General features: G+C 39.2%; 1 protein-coding gene across 2 annotated transcripts; it reads left to right on the top strand.

Moving 5' to 3' along the window:
• The first annotated feature begins 280 nt into the window (after positions 1–280).
• Positions 281–22,643, top strand: LOC5575152 (elongation factor Ts, mitochondrial). Of its 2 annotated transcripts, none has more exons than XM_001655479.2 (2): positions 281–427; positions 21,603–22,643. In XM_001655479.2, the coding sequence occupies exon 2, from the start codon at positions 21,604–21,606 to the stop codon at positions 22,525–22,527; it is 924 nt and encodes a 307-aa protein (XP_001655529.2). In that variant the 5' UTR covers positions 281–427; position 21,603; the 3' UTR covers positions 22,528–22,643. The 2 variants fall into 2 exon arrangements, with proteins under 2 accessions (XP_001655529.2, XP_001655528.2); XM_001655478.2 differs by lacking the exon at positions 21,603–22,643 and adding an exon at positions 624–1,689 and having other exon boundaries at positions 285–427.
• Positions 22,644–25,246: the final 2,603 nt, after the last annotated feature.

Here is a 25,246-nt window from a genome sequence, read left to right as displayed (position 1 = left end):
ATTAATTTCAGTAAGGTAAGGGCTCATCCATTTATTTCATAACGCTGAAAATGACCATTTTTGACACCCACCCACCCCTTTGTAACGCTTTTTGTATGAATATTCTACAAGTTTTGTATGAGCCGTAACATCGTGAGGACACCCACCCACCCCCTTCAGCGTTATGAAATTTGTGAATAAGCCCTAAGGAAAATAACAAGACATCCAGTGTTACCTTAAACAAAAATCGGTTCACATCCCTCATCAGCGCACTGCCTCATTGTCGGTAAAGTAGAACGCCGTGTGTGATTTTGCGACTTGACAGTTCTCTTTGACTTTCCCGAAAACAGAAAAGTGTGAGGCGGTGTTGTTAGAATTTCATCCGGAAAATTGTAATTTTCTTTGGTTTTACCTCGTGAACAGCTGGAAAATCAACGCTCAAGTTTACGTAAGTATCCGCTTTTTCTCGACACTTTGCCAATCGACGGTTTCCCTGCGGAATCGGAGCGCTAAATTTGAACACCTAAATTTCGTAATGATGTAACTCCGGCACAAAACGGGAAACTTCTTGGGGGATAACAACAACAACAACAACAGCAACATCCTGGTCATCACTCGAACTAATTCCGGTCCGCCTGTTTCAGATTTGCCTCACGGCGGCGGCGGAACCTCCCATTAAGTAGAATTATAAGCGATGGAGGAAAGGAATCCAATTGTGCTGGTTCTGTCCGCCGATGCTTCCACGGAGCCGGAATCGCTGATTGCCAAAGTGCGCAAGATTCCGAGCAATGAAAACCAACAGGAACTGGCCGAGGGTCGTACCGGATATCGGTATCACATACGGACCAAGTACTACGAAACGGATGTCCTGTTGTGTCCGTGGCGGAGTTCGGAGGAGTTGTGTGATCTGCCGGAGGAAATTCTGAAACAGATGGACGGAATTTTGATTTACTTCGATGCAAAGGATCGGGAGTTTTTGAAGGTTTTGCCGGATTATGCCGCTTTTGTGACGGACACCGGGATTGAATTTGGGATTTTGCTGTGTTCGGAGCTGGCGGAGGAGAGTGACAAGGGAATTACTTTTAAGGAGGCAAAACAGTACTGTAATGTTCTGGACGTGATTGAGCTGGAACCGAGTGGAGAAACGGAAGAAGGGGAAGCAGCTGGAGTGGACGAGCTGGTCCAGGCAATGCATAATTTTATCTGGTCCAATGTGGACATGAACAGAAAAAGCGGTGCTGCGGAAAACGGCGGTGGTGGAGAAGGAGGAGGGAACAGTGAGGAAACTGCTTCGGCAGATGACGAATTACGGATTGAGGAAGAGCTGATGGGATTCGAAAAGTTGCTGACGCAGGTGATGCAATTCCGTCCGAATACGAGCTCGTGGACCAGAAATGAGCGATTAGCCTATGCGCAGGAGTTTGCGGAGATTTTTGATGATCTGATAGGCGATGAGGATGGAGATGTTTAAAAAGGGGGTAGAGCAGCGGTTCTGTTGAACTCGTACGAGTAATTCCGCGGAGGTCATTCCATGTCTAAATAATGGATGCTGCGTCAGAGACCACGTTTGATATAATTTATTTAAAACTGAGTATATGAAAACTTTGAGTGGAAATGCGTATTATATTTGTCGCGTTGATTTTAGAATACATATATTATTGTAACTCATATTTTATATTGATGATTAAAAGATAGTGTTGGAAAATCACATTCGTACCGCTTGATCGCTATGTTTATAATGTTCAAGAAAATCATTGTCACAATAATGATCCTATTGTGACTCGATCACAGGGTCCAATCGAACAATAAGCTTTCCATTACCTACTTTTTCAATTAATTTAAGGTGAAGATGAATCGAAGCCGAACTTCAAATTTTCAAGAGCACAAATCTGGAGAACCGAACACCCGTTTGAGCTGAAAACCTTATGGATTGGTCACCCCCAGCTAGTGACCAATCGATTAAGTTTTCAGCTCAAACGGGTGTTCGGTTCTCTAGATTGGTGCTCCTGAAAATTTGAAGTTTGACTTCGATTCATCTTCACCCTAACCTCCCAGGTATAGGAAGGAGCTCCATAATCATTATCAAAATTTGATTTTCAATCCTCTGCAGAGATTTCTTCATAATATTACTAAACCATATTGGTACAGTATAAAACATGGCTGGCCTGAAAATTTATTTGAAGATCAAAAGCTTGTCCTTAAGATAAAGTTTCGATTTTCTGTTAATAAGTGGATACAGACATTTTATATATTTGTTACATTATGCTTGAATGCCCTCAATGTGATTTTTGAAAGTTAAATTTATATTTAGCATGAGCCTTACCTGACCAATTTATTGGAATCCCTCTCATCGTGACAACATGTCTGCTTTAAGGTTTCAAATAAAGAGCTTTTGGTTTATGTGGGAATATTATTAGTTGAGTTTTGGAAGCATTAGGAGAAATCTTCCATTTTTACAAGTATGAAGAAAAAATATCCCAACTCTTTTGCAATCTACCACAGATGACACGCAGCCTTCGTCCTTTGGCGGAGAGGCTTGTGTCATCCGCATACAAAGATTTTTGACATTTCTGAGGTAACTCAGGTAAGTCATATGTAAAACTATTGTATAATATTGGCCCCAAAATGCTGCCTTGAGGAACACCAGCGCTTACAGTATTTCAGACTTGGAGTTTTGATGATTAACTTGATTTGCGGATACCTTTGAATCATTCTAACAATGTATGTTGGAAAATTAAAGTTTTTCTATTTTAAAACCAAGCCTTCATGTCAAACACTCTCGAATGTTTTTTCCATATCTAGAAGAGCAAGGCCAATATAATAGCCCTCAGATTTGTTAGAAGGAATCATATATGTTGCACGTAAAAGTTAATGAGTGGTCGAATGTCCACATCGGAATCCGAACTGTTCATTGGCAAAAATGAAATATTCGTTGATGTGGACCATAATTTTATTCAGAATGATCTTTTCAAAAAGTTTACTGATGGAGGAAAGCAAGCTGATTGGACGATACCCTGATAGTGCTGTTACAACAGTCGCGAATTTCGCGGATGGTAGCGCTTTGCTTCATCAGTCGCAAAAATTGTGAGTTCACAAAATACTCTCGCGAATTGATTAGTTCATTCGTGTGATTTGAATTACGAAATTTCTGTTTTACATTGAAGAGTCATACTCTGTTTATATTGAATGTACAGATATTTTTTTAACATCCCTTCAGGAATAATATTTTTTATTCTGTTTTGTATAAAAAACATTCTTTAGATTTGAAAGACATAAATTATAGAGTCCTAGTTCGTTTGGGTCATCCGCCTAAAAACATACAAAAGTGTTTTGTCCATATCTCTGTGATTACACGTCCAATTCAAACTCTCTCTAGCGCATACCAAAGGCAATGAGTTATTCTTACTTCGTAGGTATTTTTACAAAAACATTTTTAGAATTTTGTATACTAAATTTTTACTTGAAGTTGTGACATTTTTCAAAAAAAATACCTTGAAAAAACATGGCTTATTTCCTCAGAATTAGATTGGCCACAGCATTAGATGGGACACAGAAAACCACTGTGAGTTGGAGTCCATGCGATGTCTGGCAAATTAAAATCACCAAGAACGAGTCACCAGGATGGTATATTCCGAGACGACGGCGATTGATTGACAGTGCGTGTTGATGTAATCCATATCACGAGTCCGGTCCGGAGGGATGTATACCACGCATAGATAAAATTTGCGGTCGCTAAGCTGAATAGCCACCCAAACTTGTTCCACAGAAATCCAGGAATCGTTTTCGATTTGACTTGCTTTAAGCCGGGTATGGACTCCCACAAGCACGCCACCTCCAACCGTTTTGCGGCTGTTATTCGTATTTCTATCGCAGCGGAATACCTCGTATCGTTCTCCAGAAATGTAGCTCGAAACTGTTCGAGAATCAAGACACGTTTCGGTCAAGACTATTCTTCTTCATTCTCGTTCGAAGCTGTCATCGTTGTCAGCTTCTGTTGTTGGCCCGGTAGCACAAACCATATGACCAGTTGCAGTTTATTGCGATCGTAACTTGGATCGTAACGTTCATAACACAGCACTTTGTTGTTCTGAGTCAGTGATGTTTATCATAGATCTAGTTTTGTTTGATGCACGAATTTTGTAACTTCTTTGTATAGTTCTATTTCTTTCGTCTGATAAAGCTCAACTAAACTTCTGAATTTGAGTTCAAAGCTATAGTTGGATCGAATATTGCCATAAAGGGTAACCAATATATTTTGGATCTCTATATATTTTGGACCCCCTGGGCCATTTTCCTGCAAATTTCCCAGTTTAAATCGAAAGACCAACTCAATTCGCATGTCATTTGGAAAGATAGGATTATTCCGTACTTGCATCAACCGTTTTTTTTACAAAGAAAATGTGTTTATTTTATCTTAAATTAATTTAATTTAATCGGTTCATCCATGCAACCGTTACAACACGTTACACACAGAAATTGAAGACGTCAGAAATTTTCCAGAGGTAAACAAAAACTTTTTTCAAATTTCTGAACTAAAAGCGTAGAATTTCTTCGGTTTTCCATTGTCAATCGATTGATTAGACTATGGGCAAGCATATTATACAACCAGTGTCGTGGACTTTGTCGCCAAACGATAAAAAATGCTGGGGGTCCAAAATATATACTTTGAGGATCCAAAATGTATTAGTGTGTCCAAAATAATGAAAAACAGTGCTCCGCCATTCAATTATTTTCGACGTTTTTTGGATCCCTAATGATCGTATGGGCATTTTATCTCGTAGAGGAAGATTATCTCTACATTTTGCCATGTTTTTTTTGACTTGGTTACGCTGTGCAATTAATTAATTGGGACAAAAAACTGAAATCACTTCCTTAGGGGGTCCAAAATACGACCGTTACCCTAAGGGACAGTGTAGTATTGTATGTTCAGCAGTCTCAGGAACTTCGCATATCTCGAACTCTTCGCTGTTAACTATTTTCATTCTGCCCAGCCAAAACTTGGATAAAGTCGTGGCCGGTCATGAGTCGATTTGTGAGTCTGACATCCGCACCAGGCATATCCAGTTTCGCATACCAAGGCTGTTAATTGAAAATCGGTTGAATCTCATGAAATCGTCTTCCTTTTTCAAATGACTGATACCAGTCTTCTATTTTTGCTTGGTTGATGTTATTCAGCCGAAAGTTGGCGTCCGATCTTAGTATCTTGTTGTTATACATGGGAGCATCCACGCACGTCGTCCCGAGTTTAGCCAACTCGTCTGCCACTTCATTGCCGTGTAGTGTTATATGACTAGGCATCCATTGGAATGTAGTTTTCCACCTTCTTGCTATATTTAGTATCTCGACTAGTATTTGTGATCCACGCTTTTGATCCCTGGCGTTCTCCAGCAAGTTGCATGCAGCCCTGGAGTCGGTAAGTAGAACAACGTTGTACATTTCGTTTGCTTCTATGTAGCTCATTGCTATTCGTACACTGTAAACTTGGCATTACCCTTTAAGGTGTAAAAAATACCCACTTTTTTCTGATATATGAAGCTGTCAAAAATAGGGGTATTTCAAATTTTTGCATAATGGGTAAATTTTGCCCATTTGTTAGTTCCAATGGTTTACTCTTTAATGAGTGAAAAAAAACTTTATCTTTCGTTGCAACCGAAGTCGTATCCTGATTGCTGATTATTGAGCAGTATCTTGCAGGTTAGTGATAAATCGAGATTTGTTATCCATCTCGTTCTTAATTAAAGAAATATTGAAATTCTTACAGGCAGGTGTGATATGGCATCAAAAATCCTCATTACGGCCTGGAGCGAGACGCCGCACAGCAAACTGCGACCATGTCCGAGGGCTAATTATATGAAAGGAAGCATGTTCAGAAGAACGTTAACTAGTTGTTAATTAATAAGATTTATTTAAGAAAATCCTAATAAACTGCAAAACAAAACGCCCAATGATTTGTGTGCACATTATTCATAACTATTAATTAATTTCATATAATAATGAAGTCATAAAAGAGAGTAAAATTTACTCTCATTTCTAACAAAATTCATTTGGAATAAAGGGTAAAAATCACTCGTTGACTTGACGTACAAGCGGTTTACTCTTTAATGAGTACAGGCCCTTTACTCTTTTTATGAGTTAAACTAGTTTCTCTCAAAGAGGGTACTTTTTTACCCTTTAAAGGGTACTTTGGTCTTACAGTGTATAGCAGCTACCTCTGCGGAGGTTATACTTGTTTCCTCTACCAGCTTGTAGTATATTCTTTTCTTATTTACTTCTACATATATGCCTACCGCACAGTTTGTTCCGCTTTTCAACGCATCTGTATAGATTCGTCTCTTTCCTTTATACGGTCCATTTAGCAGAAATAGAACCAATTGCTTTAGGCTTTTAGGGTTGTTGTTTATTTTACTGCCAATCATTCCATCCCAGCACGATTGGATCTGTACATCTTCGACCTGTTTGGTTCTAACAATTGGCTTAATGTTGTCAAAAACCTCTTGGTATTGGAAATACATTCTTTCAAGATATGTATATTTCCACAGATTTTCTTCGTCTGGACGAACCAAGCACCTAAGTTGTTCCGCTACTACATTATTCCGTTCGAACGATCGTGCTATTTCTCTTGCTGTCACATACTCGTGCTTCGATTGGCTCCACACCGGAAATTGCTGCAAGAGCATTTAGAGGAGTGGATCTAGTACAACCTGTAGCTTTTCTAAGGGATACGTTGTTTGTATTCGCCAATTTTCTTCTATTTGTTGCACTAGCGTTGCAGTGTACAGAACTTCCATACTCCAACGTGCTTCTCACCAAGGCCTTGTGGATTTGTACCATTGTCGATAGATGTGCACCGTTCTTAACACCGGATAACACTTTCAGCATATTTATCCTCTCCACTAATTTTCTTTGAAGCTCCCTTACATGTGGACCGAAGCTCAAATAACGATCCATTGTAATTCCTAAGTAGGGATGTGTTCGAACTGTTTCCAGTTTTATTCCGTTGATGTTTGTGTTCAGCTCATTGCTACCATTCTGGAACAATATTGCTTTGGTCTTTGTTTCATTCACTTTTAGTTTCAGCCCTTCTGCAATTCCAATGAATTTGTTAATAGAATTCTGCGCTTTGCTATTTAGCTCTGGTAGATTCTTAGCCGCTACTAGTATCCCGAAGTCATCGGCGTATTGAACTAGTTCTACGTCTTCGTCTTGAACTTCATGCAGAGGCGTCGTATACAAGTTGAATAACGTTGGTGAAAGCACATCACCTTGTGGCAGACCATTGTTGATCGTACGTGTCACGGTTTCTGTTCTCATGTGAAAATTAACTTTTCGATTTGTTAAAAAGCTACTAATCCAAGCAACTACATCTGGCGAGATTTTACGTTCATAGAGCATTTGCATTAGTAAATTATTAGCCACTGCATTGAATGCGTTACTTAAATCTATGAATATAATCGCCGTTAGCAGCTTGTTTCGTTTATTTCTCTTGACTAAGTTCAAGACGTAGGACAAGCAGGTCGTCGTAGATGTTCCCTGTCGAAACCCGAAAGATGTTTCAGGTAAAAGATGTTCTTCTTCTATTTGCTCTTTCAATCTGTCTAGAACCGCTGTATTCACCAATTTGGTTAAAGTGGGAACCAGCGATATGAGCCTCTTTCCTTCTGGTGTCGTTTGGTCTTTTCCAGGCTTCGGAATAGCCACAATTTTTATAGTTTTCAGGTGGTCTTCAATGCAACCTCTCATCCACATAGCATTCAGTTCTCCGATTATATTTTTGGTCACTTGTGGGTTAAGCCTTTTCAACATCTCGTACGTGATTCGATCTTCGCCAGGTGCCGATTTTTCTTTTCTCGCTAGTATGGTATTCCACGTATACAGTGTTAGTATGTCGTCCTGCGCTGTCGGTAATGCCTCCATATACGGTGATGGGTCGTTCGGTCCAAAATGGGTGTCCAAAAAGGCTTCCACTGCATTTCGGTCGTCTTCCAGCAAATTATTTTCCTTACGCCTCACTCTTTTTCCTGTAAGTCTTCCTACTTTAGCCCATAGTTCTCTTGAGCTAGTAAAGGGAGTAATATCGTTAGGGAATTCTTCAAATTTCTTTTTATTTTCCTCTCGCTTCTTCTTCTGGAATATAGCAGCTTTTCTTTTATACTCTAACAGATTTTTCTGGCTTGGTACTGCATTAAAGTTTCTCCTTGCTTCTGATTTTTGTTTCCAGGCTACATCCACTTCCTCCGACCACCATGGTTTTGGTGTTCGAATATCTTTCTTCTTATTTTCCCTATAAGCCCTTTTAACGCATTGGTTCAAATGTAGTATCGTGTTTACTTCGTTTGCCTTAAGTGCACTAAAGGTATCTCCTATTTTTTTTGCATATTGTAGAAGTATTTCTGCCTCATTTGCAAGCTTGATCCTACTATGATCTCTATGGCCATATGGTGACTGCCTATGCCGAAATCTAGGTCGAGTGTCAGTAATCTCTCTCCCAGCTAGCACATTGGTTCTACTCCTGTTGTAGGAGTTGAGTACTGCGAAGGTCCGGGTGCGGTCGGCGTGTTCAGGTGGGGAAACCACATGTTTTTTGAGTTTCCGCTTTCAAATTCAAAACAGAATACCTTTTGGCCAAGTTTCTGCGCTAAGAGCGGTTTCACGCAATTTCGGATCCATACCAATTTTGAAGGAGATGAAGCTCTTTCGGCTTATGTCGGTGTCCTTTTTAATCAATGGAACAACTTTAACCGAGTCTTCACACTGTACACAATCTTTGACTAGCTTTTCGATTGCCTCAGGTTTGACACTTGGGTGAATGCGAGAGAGGTACAGCCAAAACAACTCAGCAGGTTCTGGAACAGTAAGCACCTCAGTAGTGACGTTATTATCGGTGGTCACTTTGGTGCCGCCAACAAGTGGTTTATTGGGAAGCAAGCTTTCGTCACGGCGTCGCTTCAAAGATGGTTGGCGGGGACTAAGTCCAGATTTCGAGTGAGTTGAAGTTGGCAATGCGATTGACTTTCGACAGTTGAGCAATCTGCTATCCTTGCTTCGCTTTTTCTCTTTTCAACTCAGCGTGAGCAATTTTTTGCTTTTCGGTTATCAGCTCAAGCGCGTTGCCAAACGACGATACAGTTGATTTGAAACGGGCACATTGCATGAGCTTCACACACTCGTTGCAAATCCAAAGCAAATTCGGACATGATTGAATAATGTTCACAAACGGCTTGTTAAGCTTCGTAGGTGAACATCTAAGATGAATCATTCTGACACAGAACGCCATACACGAGATAAATTCTTCTTGTTCTTTCACGGGCTTAGCGCATTGATCGTAGTCAGAAGTCATGATTGACTAATTTTCCGAACCTCAGAAAAAACAATCGGTGGAGATGCTTCTGTACGAATATGGAGTCAAGTCACTGTAGCAAAAGTACACTCAAAATTATCCACACGTCAAGGCTACGTGAAAACATACTTGGTTTTTTTTCCATCGCACTTTTCACGTAGCTCTTACGTTAATCAAAGGTAATCATGAATGAACGGATGAACTGATGAACTTCTTTCATTCCGTCCCGATACCCGATGGTTGTTATGTGTTTTTTCAGTAGATTTCACAATGCGACTTGATGAAACGTAAAGGGAGTTAAAGTGCATTGTATAAAACATTAAGATATAAATCACATTCTTTTGTGTTGATTTCTATTAAAATTATTATATTGTTCTAAATATTTTCAAATTAATTATGGTCTCAATAATTACATTATTGTCCATGGGAGAACAATAAAGCAAATATTGAAATAAACGTTGAAAGTAACTCTTACAACATATATAAACATCTATATTTATTTATTCAAATACATTTCATACACATTAGTCATTGAAACTGTTGTTCACTCTAATATACGACTTATCACTAATTTTATGCACTGATACAGGGAAGCTATCAAACAAGTCAATCTTTAAAACCTCTACTATAGGTAAAGATTCTTCTACTTCATACGCTAAATAATGCTCGCTGTAATTTCCTACTTGCCAATTCTGAGTAGTTGAATAGAGATGTGTTGAACCGCTTTAGGTATTGTGGGGAATTTATAATAAATTCCAAAGACACTATGCCTGTTACTGTGAGAGCTTTATGAATCATTTATTTCAAACTCGTCGGCATACAACCATACTGGAAGAACGTATTCTTCTCCATATTTTTGTTTGATAGCTTTCCAAGTGCTGCCATTTATAAAATGCTCTATATTAGCTGATTTTTCTATTTTTTCTGTATTATTCAACGTAGCTTTCAATATATCATTGGTTTCGAAAAAAGCTTTAATTTGGAATTCGATAGGCATTATTATCAAGTAATTATTTACAAGGGATACTTCCTCGCCGCTTACGACATCTAACAACTTGGAGGCAATATCGTTATTTTTCTCTAGTGTTATTATCATTGGCAGTTGGAATCCTACGGTATTCGTTTTTTTTTTTTAAATTATGATCCGTGTTTATCAAGTCGAATGTGGTTTTCAGTTCATCCAGTTTTGAAAATTAAAATTGTTCTCTGGATCGGTTATGTACGGTTTAAATTTATGAAACTTCTCAGCTACTTCAGTAAACATAAGACTTATTTCATTTTGGATTTCATAACCGTCTTTTCGCGTAAAATTATTATGCTTGTGCATATACAGTGTTAATTTCAATGCCATTTGTTCTAGAATTCGAATTGGATTATCGTTTGTATCAGCTTCCTGGTTATCACTGCTTTCAATGCGCCTAATTTTCGATGAACTGCTTTCAGAGTGGTCATTCTCAGACGATCTGTTTTCAGAGTGAGACCGTGAAGAATTTGCCACAACTGTTTGAAGAGGTAGTTGGTCCAATGAAGACTGCAGGGTGGCCACCGAACCGGGAAAAACGGGAAAAGCGGGAAAAAAGACGGGAATTTGAATCCATCGGGAAAAAGACGGGAAAAACCGGGAATTTGATATTGTCACCGGGAAAATCATTCATTTTGAACGATTATCTTCATACTCTAAATCTACAAACCACCGAAAATAAGTTGTAGAAAGTTGTAATGGTTAATAATATTGACATTAAGTAACTGTAATTTTGGAAAAAAAAAATATTTTCAAACAATAATGACTTAATAAATTGTAGAAATAGTCTTTGCAACACTATATTTCTTATAAATGTTCCACTTTTCTCATTGGCTACACACCAAAAAAATCTCAGATTTACACGTAACGATATTTTAGTTTCAATCATGGAAAGCCATTTATCATGTACTATTCAATGATGAAACCTAAAATCACATATATTATATCCAACATTGCAGCATTGTTATCAAATTCCTTAATATTGAACGCGAAACGTCTTCCTTTAAAATAATGCATGCAGAATTATGCAAAACGGCTCAGTTTACATGATTTTCCCTCTGAAAATTCAATCATAAATAATGCACATGGAATGACAAGCCGTCAATCCATTCATGTGCATTATTTTTGGTAGAATATTCAGCGTAAATCACGTGAACCGAGCATTCTTGTTTGCAATTTCACTTTCAAGATGCAAGAAAGCATGCAATATTGGCGAATGTTGGATGTAAGATCATGAAATGTTTCAGTTTCACTCAAGATTGCAAGCATTTTCGAATGCAATGAGACAGTTTACATTATTTATCGTTGAATATTCAGTTACTTACTTTACTTTTGCTGGCGCTACGTCCTTCAAGACATGACCTGCGCCACAATGTTACGCCAACTAACTCGGTCCATGGCTGCTAACCTCCAATTCCTCGATCGCCCCACACTTCCAAGATCCTGCTCCACTTGGTCAAACCACCTAGCTCGTTGCGCTCCCCTTCGTCTTGTACCGGCCGGATTTGAGTTGAACACCATTTTTGCGGGATTGTTGTCCGGCATTCTCACAACGTGTCCCGCCCATCGTACCCTTCCAGCTTTGACGACTTTCGTGATACTGGGTTCACCGTAGAGTTGCGCAAGCTCGTGGTTCATTCTTCTCCTCCATACGCCGTTCTCACATACTCCGCCGAAGATCGTCCTAAGCACACGTCGTTCAAAAACTCCTAGCGCTTGCAGGTCCTCTTCGAGCATTGTCCACGTCTCATGCCCGTAGAGGACTACCGGTCTTATTAGCGTCTTGTACATGGTACACTTAGTACGGAAGTGAAGTTTACCAGACCGCAAGGTCTTGTGGAGTCCATAGTAAGCACGACTTCCGGCGATGATACGTCTTCGAATTTCTCTGCTGCAGTTGTTATCCGACGTTATCAATGATCCGAGATAGACGAATTCGTCCACCACCTCGAACTCATCCCCGTCGATCGTCACGCGTCTGCCTATGCGAGCTCTATCGCGCTCGGTTCCTCCAGCCAGCAGATATTTCGTCTTCGACGTATTTACCTTCAATCCAACCCGATCTGCTTCACGTTTCAGCTTGGTATACTGTTCAGCAACCACCTGGAACGTTCTTCCGACAATGTCCACGTCGTCAGCGAAACAAATGAACTGGCTGGATTTATTGAAGATCGTGCCCCGCATGTTGAAGCCCGCCCGTTTCATAACACCTTCTAGCGCAATATTGAACAGGAGGCAGGAAAGACCATCGCCTTGTCGAAGTCCTTTGCGTGTTTCAAACGGGTCCGATAAAGCACCCGATATCTTCACACAGCACTGTACACTATCCATCGTAGCTTTGATCAGTCTAGTCAGTTTCCCGGGAAAACCGTTCTCGTCCATAATCTTCCATAGCTCTTCGCGGTCGATGGTATCGTAGGCCGCTTTGAAATCGATGAATAGGTGGTGCGTAGGGACTTGGTATTGGCGACACTTTTGGAGGATCTGCCGCAACATAAAGATTTGGTCTGTCGTCGATCGACCGTCCACAAATCCGGCTTGATAACTTCCAACAAATCTGCTTGCCAGTGGCGATAGACGGCGGAAGATGATCTGGGAAAGCACTTTATAGGCTGCATTAAGAATGGTGATCGCTCGATAGTTCTCACATTCTAACTTGTCACCCTTTTTGTATATTGGGTATATTATTCCCTCCTTCCACTCCTCCGGTAGCTGTTCTGTATCCCAGATCCTGGCTATCAATCGGTGCAGACAAGTGGCCAACCTGTCCGGGCCCATTTTAATAAGTTCCGCTCCAATACCATCCTTTCCAGCTGCTTTGTTGTTCTTGAGCTGTTTGATAGCATCCTTAACTTCACCTATTGTGGGAGTTGGCACGTCTCCCTCATCCGCCGTACTGATGAAGCCATTCCTCCTGCTGTCTTGATCTTCCTCCTCTGCGCCGTTTAGGTGTTCATCGTAGTGCTGCTTCCACCTTTCAATCACCTCACGTTCGTCCGTCAAGATACCACCATCCTTATCCCGGCACATTTCGGCTCGCGGCACAAAGCCTTTGCGGGATGCATTTAGTTTCTTGTAGAACTTACGTGTTTCTTGAGAACGATACAACTGCTCCATCTCTTCGCACTCCAACTCTTCCAGGCGGCGCTTTTTATCCCGGAATAGATGGGTTTGCTGTCTTCGCTTCTGTTTGTATCGTTCCACGTTTTGACGGGTGCCTTGCTGCAGCATCATCGCCCGCGCTGCATTCTTCTCGTCCAAAACCGTCTGACACTCCTCGTCGAACCAACCGTTCCGTCGATTTGCTTCCACGAACCCAATGGCACCTTCCGCTGCGTTGTTTATGGCTGCTTTGAGACTACTCCAGCAGTCCTCAAGAGGGGCTTCGGTGAGCTCTCCCTCTTCCGGCAACGCTGCCTCAAGGCTTTGCGCGTATTCAGTTGCGACTTCGGGTTGCTTGAGTCGCTCCAGATTGTACCGGGGCGGGCGTCGGTACCGAATGTTGTTCACAACGGAAAGTCGTTGGCGCACTTTAACCGTCACAAGGTAGTGGTCCGAATCGATGTTTGCGCCGCGATAGGTTCTGACGTCGATAATGTCCGAGAAGTGCCTTCCATCAATCAAAACGTGGTCGATTTGCGATTCAGTCTGTTGGGGTGATCTCCAGGTGTACCGATACGGGAGGCTGTGCTGGAAGTAGGTACTACGTATGGCCATGTTTTTGGAGGCGGCGAAATCAATCAGTCTAAGGCCGTTTTCGTTCGTAAGCTGGTGAGCGCTGAACTTCCCTATAATCGGTCTAAATTCCTCCTCCCGGCCAACCTGAGCGTTGAGATCTCCGATAACGATTTTGACATCATGGCTTGGGCAGCCGTCGTATTCACGTTCCAGCTGCGCGTAGAAAGCGTCCTTATCGTCATCGTCACTTGCTAGGTGAGGGCTGTGCACGTTGATTATGCTGATATTGAAGAAACGGCCTTTGATCCTCAACTTGCACATTCTGTTGTCGATTGGCCACCACCCAATCACGCGCCTCTGCATTTCGCCCATCACGATAAAAGCTGTGCCCAGCTCATGTCTATTGCCGCAGCTCTGGTAGATGGTATAACCATCCCTATACGTATGTACCGTCGACCCTTTCCAGCAAACCTCCTGCAGCGCTACGATGTCGAACTTGCGGACCCTCAATAATTCGGAAAGAATGCGGGTACTTCCCAAGAAATTGAGAGACTTACAGTTCCATGATCCGAGTTTCCAATCGTTAGTCCGTTTTCGATGCCTGGGTCTATGCCGATTGTTCCGGTCCGAATTTACATTGTATGCTTCCTGTACTGATGATTTTTACGGCTGGCTTGTAAGGCCTGCACCAACCCCCTGTCTCGCCGGAGGATCATCGTGCACAGCACTGTTTAGAGTCCCACGCTGGCACTAGGACGATGATCAGCCGCTCCTAACATGGAGAACAGACGCTGTTTTGAGCCGCCCCTAACATGGAGAACAGACGCTCTGATAAGCTACACTCAGAAGAGAGGAGCCCCCCTTCCCTGTCAGCATACGACCAAGGTTCCACCAGGGTTGGTTACCCGATCTTCCCTACGGTTACTCGTATCCCAGGCGGCACCACGGGGAGGTAGGGATAGGAGTTACTGGACAAGAGGCTAAGGACCACAAATGGGGTCTATTTTATACCTGCAGGTACGCGAAGTACCAATGGTACGCATTGTCCAGTCATTTACCACCCTGAATATTCAGTTATAACTCGTTTAACATGATTATCATAGAAGTTTACGTGCCATAATCGCAAAACGTAGCATAATCGCAAAAAATATTTTGTGATTTGTTTTCTCAGCAGGGTTGGTATTTTTCTCTCATAGTTGCTCGATGTCACCATCAATGCTTAAAATTTGCTGATTTGTACAGGCCGACTGCGATACAAATCGGATCATTCCATATCACATCAACATCATGCTGTCTACTCCATCACCAAGGCATTGATGGCGATAGACTATGGATATCACTGATGGGTTAAGTTTAGCTTTAAATTGAGCAGATAAAATGGCAATTTATCAGTACGATCTTTTCGACAGTTTTGCGGATAAATTGAAACTATGTGCTGGTCACTGAAAAACATTAATAGCATTAGACCATCAGCCATCAGCTGATATGATTGATATTAAGGCGAAGTAGGCCGTCATTGAAATTTGTACGCGTTGTTGATGATTGTTGCTAATGCATCTCACGATTTCGAATCAAAGAAAATCAGTTGGGTTTCCACTGACACAGCTGGAAAAGTATCAACATACTTTATGTATGTTAGTGCGTACAGTGATACTTTTTCAAGTCAATATAAATTATCAAGACTGGTTTTTTTTTCACTTTGAAATACAAGCTGAAAAGTCATCATTGTTGCCAAAACGAATGACGGGCTACTTAGCCTTAAGCAACTCTGTTTTCTCTAAATAATCTGACTTCTAGTTTTTAATCAGATTTTCGAAACTTCTTGCAAAACGTATAAGCACTCAAAAATATTGGATTCAAAATTTTCTTTATTCACTGAATAATAAATCGATAAATTCGAACAATCTTGAGTACAATCCTGTATTCATAAGAGCTTTGAATGTGTCATTAGTTATCTAATCGACTAATAAGCGGTTTCTCTTTCTCCACTTAGGCATTATAGTTTAAACATATGGGTAAATGTGGTTTACGACTAAAGCGAATGTTTGGAACGGATTCTTTCGGATGTGTAGCAGCAGAACACTCGTTTTAGGAGTAGGTTAAGCTTGAAAATTTTAGTTTCCGATTTATCTGTATCACAACCAATTGACAGACACATGATAAGTATTATGCTTCGAAAAATGCTTTTTAAATCACAAATTGTCACTATCAATGAAGTGAGATATGGAAATGCAAACAGTTATTCTACAATAATTTTTTACGCCTTCAATTTTGTTTGCCATGCAAGAAGATCTCATACTGTCCGCTGACATTTAGGTAGCTCACCACGGTTCTCAATAGGAGTGTTCTATTCGAGAGACTGTTACGGCGAGTACTTCAACATGTGTAGCTTCGTTTCATACGTACCTTGAACTCATTTTCTTTGGGGAACTCTTCAATTTTATGAAGAAAAAGAAATGGAGAGATTAGGTATTGAAATACTTGCAATATTGATGCACATAATCTTGATAAATATGGGCTTGGTAGTTTTCAAAACGAACCCTGTCAAAGTGAATCAAAACAATAGGAACCACTCTATTTGCACAATTGAGAAGCAAAGAGGTAATAAAAACCTAGTTTTGGAAAACCGACTTATACGTTTTTTGAGCAAATTTTATGGAAACCAAAAAAAAAAACAAACCAATCTTCTACACATTATATTTTTTTCTGTTGGACGGAAAAATCGCCTAAACTTTCAGTTGAAAAGCTTTTTTTAGTATATTCAACGCAAAAACCGACTAAAGTGTCAATTTTTTACGTTTGGACACCCCTGTTGAAAACCGGGAAAATTTTGAAAGTTATACCGGGAAAACCGGGAAAAAAGCGGGAATTTCAAAATGAATATTTGGTGGCCACCCTGAGACTGCCCATGTTGACCAACACTGCTGTTAGTATGTTCGTTGTTGTTTATGTCCTGATAACCAACGTGATGGGATGTAATTATGTTTCTTGGACGGATACCCTTCAGAGAATATCTGGCGACAGTTAGATATTGTACACCGATAACGGTATACGGCCGGAACATTATGATAGTTCTTCAGATGCGTCAGGTATTCGGTTGGTGTTGCGGATAGAATTGAACAACCAGATATCATCATTGGCGTAAATAGGGAGGGGCCAGGGGGGGGGGGCTGCCCCCCCGAACCCTGGGCTTGGCCCCCCAGAAAAGAAATGGAGGAGAAATGACAATACAGTTAACACTAGTTTTTAGTATCGAACACTTATGATACTAGATGCATTAAATGCATTTTGAATATAAATTTATGAATGATCATAGTTTGAAAGGCAATAGCAATATGTAATTTTAAAACGTCACATACTATTTCTTTTTTGCCTTTCACGATATTGAAATTCATTGAAGCATGTTTTAGAATTAGAAGAACTGGCTTGACCCATTTGTAGTGGTATTGTTAATTATAAAACCAAAGTCTTTTCATATTTTTAAACAAGCTGCGATATTTTGTGATCAATTATTTAGAACGAGTCGTCGTTACTGGGAAATGTTTGTGTATAAGAGGTATGGTAAAGTTAAAAAAAAAAAAAATGGGAAAATAAACAATGGTGCAGTAAGCGAACTTTTGTTTGTATACATTTTTCGCGAACTTTTAAATGTTTCATATTCAAATTTATGAGCTATTCGATAAATTTGACTCCGAGACGTCGGGAACAGATATTAACTGCTAGAAAGTAGACGACAGTGAAGCAGTTGCAAATTTTTTTACATATAGTAAGATAGTGGTGGATTCGTACAAAAAACCACATCGAACCGTGTAAAATCGTAGATGTCGCAACATTTTTTTTCAATGTTATGTTGACACCAATTTTCTGAAGTTTTTAGATTGAATAGATAATAAGACCATGTTACTATTTGTTTCTGGAGAATAAACGTAAAACCTTATTCATACTGAGATTGTTTTAAGACACGTATTTAATTCTTCTATAAGTGTTTATAATACGACCCTTTTTTTATTTATTTTTATTAATTTTTCTTGCGCCAATTTTTAGGCGTCTTACGTAGTTTATATGGACATTACATCAAATCTTTTTGTTTGTCTTTGTTAAAGAGACCAACAGCTTCACTTCCCTTCCAAATGAAGTCGCCACTATTACTTTTTGAGTCATAAGTAATTACTTTTTGAGTCATAAGTGATGCGATCCCAGGTTCTCGACGTGTGTTCTACACCAGGTCCGTCACCACATCATCTCGGTTCAGAGATGTTTTTTTTTTCGTTATAAATATATATATATATATATATATATATATATATATATATATATATATATATATATACGCATTCATGTAAAATTTCTGTAATTAGAAGACGTTGCGTTATTTGTAAGAAAAATAGATAAAACTTGTTTCTAGATTAATGATAAGATTTCAAATGTTTAGGATTTCTATCTCAAATCAAATCAAAGCTTATAAATGCTTGAACACTATGGCTTTCACTTCAAACATCATAAGAATCGATTGAAATTTGGAAAAATAATGGCTATTTATTTTTTTTTGACGTAAACATTATAGTTTTTGATCAAACTTTCATTGCATGGAAATAAATAAGGATAAAATCTTCTTTGATTTTTTATGTGAGTGTGTTTGTATGCATCATAAGGATGCTTTGAGGTGTATTAGTTACTACATAACTGCTTGGAATAAATTTTTGGCCCATAGTGTGGGAAAAGTTCAAATCAGCGGGCCAAAAGTTCGACTCATACACACTTAGATTTTATTACCGGGGTTTTTTATTTTACTGGGTTTTTGAACAGCAGAGTTATCTCAGTATTTTTTTTACCATACTGAAAACTCCGTAATCCTCAAAGCTCCAGGAATTGTCAAAACATACCGAAATAGTCAGTACTTTTTAAAGCGTATATATTACTGGCTTTTTCAGTAATTGTTTGTTTATTATTGGTTGCTGATTTTTTTGCTTTTTGGTTAGCTTGGGCTAACCAAAATTCCAAAAATGCCTTCTAATTTGTTTTACTTTTCAATTAAAATCCAAAACAAAATCCAGGATTCATAAAACAGTCATTCAGTTATGCTGTATGTTATTTTCAGTCAAATTATCCACTCTTTTTCGTCTCCATCTTTAGCATGTTGGGCAGCTTTTTGTGGTAAGGTTCTTCACAGAATGAGAAATCGAATATTTGCGACAAATAGTTCGCATTATATCACACAATCTGGAACTTGGAAGACTTGTCTTAGCTGGTCAACTTGTGGAGTTCCAAGCCTCAATTCTGCCTCAATATTACGTTGAAAATGCAAAAATCGGTGCAACATAACCTCAAGCATTGTGCAGCACAGAAAAGTGAGTCCAGTTCTGATTCCAACAAATTTCATCGGAATACGTCGCAGATATTCGATTATTCCGACTTACCATGAGCAGCTGACCTGATGGGTGCTAGATTTGGGTAACAAAACTTTTCCGGACCAGAAAATATTCATCATCATTGAAGACTCGTCCGTTTTGGCTGACATGTCTTGCAGAACAATGTTTTTATTATGTTTTAACGATATCTCAGTAGAAATTGTTATTTACCGAAATCTCGTTACTCAACATTACTGATTTTTTACTGCAACTGAGTTTGTTCGGTAAAGTTTGAATGTTACGATGTGTTCAGTACAAGCGACTAAAGTTTTCAGTAAAATACGAAAAAGCATCGCTGAATCTCAGTGATTTTCACCGATAAAGCTGAAAACTCGGTATTTTTTGTTTTACGGTTCAAACACCGTAAAAAAATTACCGAACAGAGAAAGCGTGATTAAGTGTGTATAATCTAGCAAAGAAATTTACAAATTACCCCAAATTCACATATTTTCTTCAAGTTTAGCGAAATTTGCCTGATGGTGCGAAGAAAGTCACCAACATTTCACATTTTCACCTAGTTTTGCGATAAACGGTTTTATGAGCTTTGGGCAACTTTTTCATGATAAATTAGAGTGAATTTATCTGTGAACATAAGTTTATATAAAGCATGTCTGTCGTAAAAGTGTCAAGCCCCACCGATGGGGCGAAAGTTTGTTTAAGATAATCAGCGAAATTATAGCAAATATGTTGAAGGTTCACTGTATGGTATTTATTTTCAACTGCTATTGTTTTTATAAAAAATTTGATTACACCACAAAGGTCGAACTTTTGCTCTGCCTTACTATGATTGGATATTAATATATCCATGAGCAAAATACCTTCCATCCTGTTTTCTTCAAACAACTGTTATCGTACGAATTTGCTGACGACAGCTTTATTTGAATACAAAAAAGGTTTCTAACAAAAAAGGTATTATTCAATCCTATGTACAAATTTTGGTTTCGAGATGTTTAGAGAAATGAATCGTTTGGTACAGAAATGTTGGGTGACAATAATCCATATTTTCAAACTAGCAAGCATTTTTTTGCTTTAAAGGCTTGGGTGAGACATTTCAATCTTTATCTTGTTTTATAACTTCGCAAACATCTAGTTCAAATCGAATTGGAAAGGTAAATCCTGATTATAATCTGCTTATAAATCTTTGTATTCTATTCGAGATCTATAAGATTGGGCTGAATACGTCATCTTACCAATATAAAACGAAAACATAGATTTTTAAATAATAAATATTTATAACTATTTTTCCATAAAAGTGACATTTGGTATCTAAGAAAGTTGATCAGTCGGTTTTAGACGATTTTTAGGTTTTGATCTACCTCTGTATGAAAGTGCGCCACTATAATCGGTTCACAAATATAATCGAGTTATCTAAATCCTTTATGACTTTTATCTCTCATGTAAAGGGCCCGTGGCCCCCCTCAAGTCTGATGGCTATTTACGCCCATGGATATCAAGCAAGTTATTCGTGAACCTTGTAGCAAATATCGCTGTAGCAAACCATGCAGCTGGTTCAAGTTTTCTCCCACTGCAACCAGCTTAGGCACAACTGGTAAGTTCAGTTCGATGTAACTCCGGTACGTATCCTGAACTTTTGCTAGAGCTTGCTCTTTAGAATCGACAAAAATCAATTCTTGTCCAACCAAAATGGTAGGCTTAAATCGAGATGCGACAGCAATAAGTTGCAGAATGGTGCATAAAGCTAGCAAAAGCGTGCACATTTTCTCATCTGAAAGTAATTAAAATAAATTTAAATCATAAATATGATTTGATAATATTTACTTGTACCGTGATAGTACCATATTCGAAGCGGACCAAACATGACGCATTTTCTAACTAATTTTGTCTTATTTTATTTATTATTTTGAGTGATTTCACCTGGTGCTTAATTTTTTAGTCGGTAGTGTGAAAATTTTCAAATCTTGTAATATTAAATTTGAGTATATTTGTAGTTCACTGTCAAAATTTAATATCGATTGCTCATATGGAAACAAAGTTACAGCATGCCAAAGTTGAGCATTTTGTATGAAAATCGGCTTTCACTACTATTATTCTGAACACAACTGTACATAAACTAGATAGAAAAGTAATAAAATGTTTTTTGATTTTTGTTTACTATGAACAACAATTCAACTTCACACTACAAATAATATAATTTATTTTTGAATTGTTTTATTTGCAGCATGATATTTACACGTCTCACACGCTTCGTTGGCCACGGAACCGGCCTTCGGTTGTACGCCACAGCGGAAAAGAGCTCCTTGGCCACACTGCGCAAGAAGACCGGTTATACCTTTGCCAACTGTAAGAAAGCCCTCGAGATGCACAACAATGACCTGGCCAAGGCAGAACAGTGGCTTCAGGAGCAGGCTCAAGCAATGGGATGGTCCAAGGCAACGAAGCTGGAAGGTCGTAACACCACTCAGGGGTTGATTGGAATAATGGTGAAGAACAACATCGGCGCCATGGTGGAGGTCAACTGCGAAACAGATTTCGTGGCCCGGAATCAAAGCTTCCAGAAGTTTGTCCAGGCTGCTTCGACGGCTTGCGTGCGATACATGGACCAGATAGAGGGAGATGCTAACTTAACGAAAGTGGGACTAAACAGCGAATCTTTGAAGCAGATCAAGTTGGAGGATGGTAAATCACTGGCAGATCATCTAGCGCTGATGATTGGAACAGTCGGCGAAAATGCTTCCCTGAACCGAGCCATCTGCTTCAAGGCTCCGGAGAGCATCAATCTGACCGGCTATGTTCACCCAGCACCCACCGAAGAAGTACCCTTGGACGTTCCACAGTTTGGCAAATACGGAAGCATTCTTGCATTCAAACACACCAGCGCCGATTCCAACGGAGAAGTGGCCAAGAAAGTCTGCCAGCATGTGGTGGGAATGAAACCCGCAAAGATTGGGGACAAGACTCGAGATGAACCTGCCAAGGAAAAGAATGATGAAACTTGCCTCATCTACCAGGAATATCTGGCGGACCCGAGTTACACCGTTGCGGAAGTATTGGAAGCCAACAATGTGGAGGTGGTCGATTTTCAACGGTTTGAATGCGGTGAAAAGATAAAGACGGATGATGAAACTGTTAGAGCGGTAAATTAAACTTATCGTTCGACACAATTGCTTATAACTATTCCAAATATCCTCTGTATGTTAGTTGCCGCCATCAAAATAACGATGATTCTCGATCGATGAAAAAAATATCTTGATTGCGTAAAGAGTTTTGAAGAATCCCGTTACATAGGTTCTAGGAGTGCTTCCAACAATACTGCACAGACAGCGTTAAGAATCGTGACAAGGAAGATCATTTCCGTTATCAAAAACTTCGTTTTGGGATATTCCGCGCGGTTTTTGAAATACTGGAAGAATATAAATCTGTAGTAATTCTCATAAACTAACAAGTTGAAACGACTTTACATGAACGAATATATACAGCATCATGATCATCACCTGGAGGATCAGGGATAGGGATATCAAACCTAGCAGGACATAAACTAGAATCGGGTAAGTTTCCTTGTCGGCTCGCAGGACTAGACGCAGTTGGATTAGAGTGGTGGCGAGAAGTCCGGTATCAATGCTCAGTTTGGCGAAGTATTTGTGTTTCTTACGACAGAACCCGGGAGGGCGAACTACTCGTTCTGGAATCGCTTCCGGCATTTCTTCTCGTGGAGATTGTTTTAGAGTAACGAAACTAAGTAAATGATAAGCCTACTTTAATTCTCCCAGTTTCGTGTACATTTGGTCGCGAACCCATTGGATGCCCAATAAAACCCAAAAACCTTAAGTACAGTGAGATTCCGTTTTTGGCATGCTCCATTTTTGGTACCCCCCGATTTTGTTGAAATAAACGACAACCAACAAGGCATCTGCTCCACACCGCAGGCTACTGAATTTGTCTTTGTACTGACGGATATCGCTACCAGCCAGCTCCTCTCTTTTATTTCATGCCTGGGTAAAGATATCTTCAATTCATTCTCTTAAAATACGACCTCTACAATTCTTATCCATAGACATCTCCACTACAGGGTATGTGATGTACCTGCTCTCCAATAGATTTTGCCAACAAAATGGATCCGTTTTTGGCAACATTAACATTACCAGTGATTACCATTGAAATTTATAATTTTTGTAAATACCATCGTGTCTTTTTTGTTTTAGTCTTTCGAAAAGCAAGTCAGCTTCAAGCTTACCGCATTCTAGAACTGAATGGATCAATGCACGAGTCCACTATTTGACGTTTGAGCGTTGCCGTGTTATTTATGTGCTAGGAGAACTACGGTGCTGTAATTTAGTTCTAGATGGTCGTATGCTCACAACGTTTTATGAAGTCATTAATCTCTATGAGTAGATACTCTTAGATACAACTAGAGTTCCAACATTTTTTCTCAGGCATTCTCGTTGTATGACCAGCCCACTTGAGTATGCCGATAGATGATACAGGTAATAAAAATCATTTTTCTTCATATTTGCAACAGCTCGTTTGAACAAAGCACAAGAATTGACACAAATGCAGCAAACCAAACAAAAAGTCGTTTTTCTGAACGCTTTATGAAATTTCATGAAGTAAATAACGTATTTCAAGTAAATTTGTATTCAAATGAATTTCAGAAGTGTCTACACAATACCTAGATAACCCACCAACTTCTTATATGCGCTTTTTATAGCGCCATTATGACAAATACGAACACAGTATAATCAACACTTTATTCTCAATAATTTCATAAGCGTGCAATGAGTACGATAGGAAAGATAACTACCGTGAAACGGGGTAACTTTGATAATGCGGGTAACTTTGATAGTGCGTAACCCACCACATACTAAACGAAATATCATAATTTCTGTTAATCAGTTAAGCAAAACGAATGCAAAACTAAAGAATATTAGTATGACACTTCATGTAAGAGCGGTTTTCATTTGAATCAAGAACATTTTAGGCTTTTTATACGAATTTAAAAAATTGACACAATTTTAGCATTTTCGAAACGCTTACAAACAATCTGTTCTACGATCACTATTTGATGTAGTTTTGAATAGTTGGCCACTTATCTTTGACAGCCTAGTTATCATAGAACTTGAATACGGTCTCAAATCTCTTAGCGTAAAGCATTTTCACAAACTGGGACCATTTTTGTAATCTAAGTCAGAAATTTCCATATAACGTTAAACGCCTAGAGGTATGCAATGCCCTACAAATGTTCGTTATTCATTCAATTTTGTTCGAATCATACTCCATTATCAAAGTTACCCCAAAACAGAAAACCAACTTTCGATTATACGAAAAATTATATATCCATTCAAAATAAATCTTTTGCCAATTTATCGACTGTAATCGATAGCTAGGATGCCAGTACTTGTTTTAAAAATATAAATTGTAAATCTTTGAAACAGCATGCAAAAATATTCAAGTTTTCTTCGAAAAAACTATCAAAGTTACCCCGTTTTACGGTACTCTGTATGACGATCGACTTTTTAAGAAAAGATCCAATATTCTATAAAAGTGCTTATTTTGGAGCATACTGCGTACCATATTAAGATTTTAATCAAGGCTGTGAGCCGCATCAAAAAATCAAAATGTTCCTTACTGTCATGTCTACCTAGCTCATGTGATATTCCTTATGACTATGGTACCTTTTACTTGTTCGTATCTACGGGATTTCTGAGCTATAAATACTGGCTGCCGTAAGAGCAGAAAGAGAGACTTCCTGGACTGTAGAATGATTAACATATTATTTTATTCTTTATTTGCAGGATATAAAAGTGGTGACGAGGATCATGGAAACGTGTGTTGGCGATTATCGTTTTTGTTTGAGGTGGCGAGTTT

This window comes from Aedes aegypti, chromosome 2 (genome assembly GCF_002204515.2).
Source record: "Aedes aegypti strain LVP_AGWG chromosome 2, AaegL5.0 Primary Assembly, whole genome shotgun sequence".
Taxonomy (NCBI): Eukaryota; Metazoa; Arthropoda; class Insecta; order Diptera; family Culicidae; genus Aedes; species Aedes aegypti.
The sequence above is the reverse complement of the archived record's forward strand: the minus strand, read 5'-3'. Positions and strand labels throughout refer to the sequence as shown.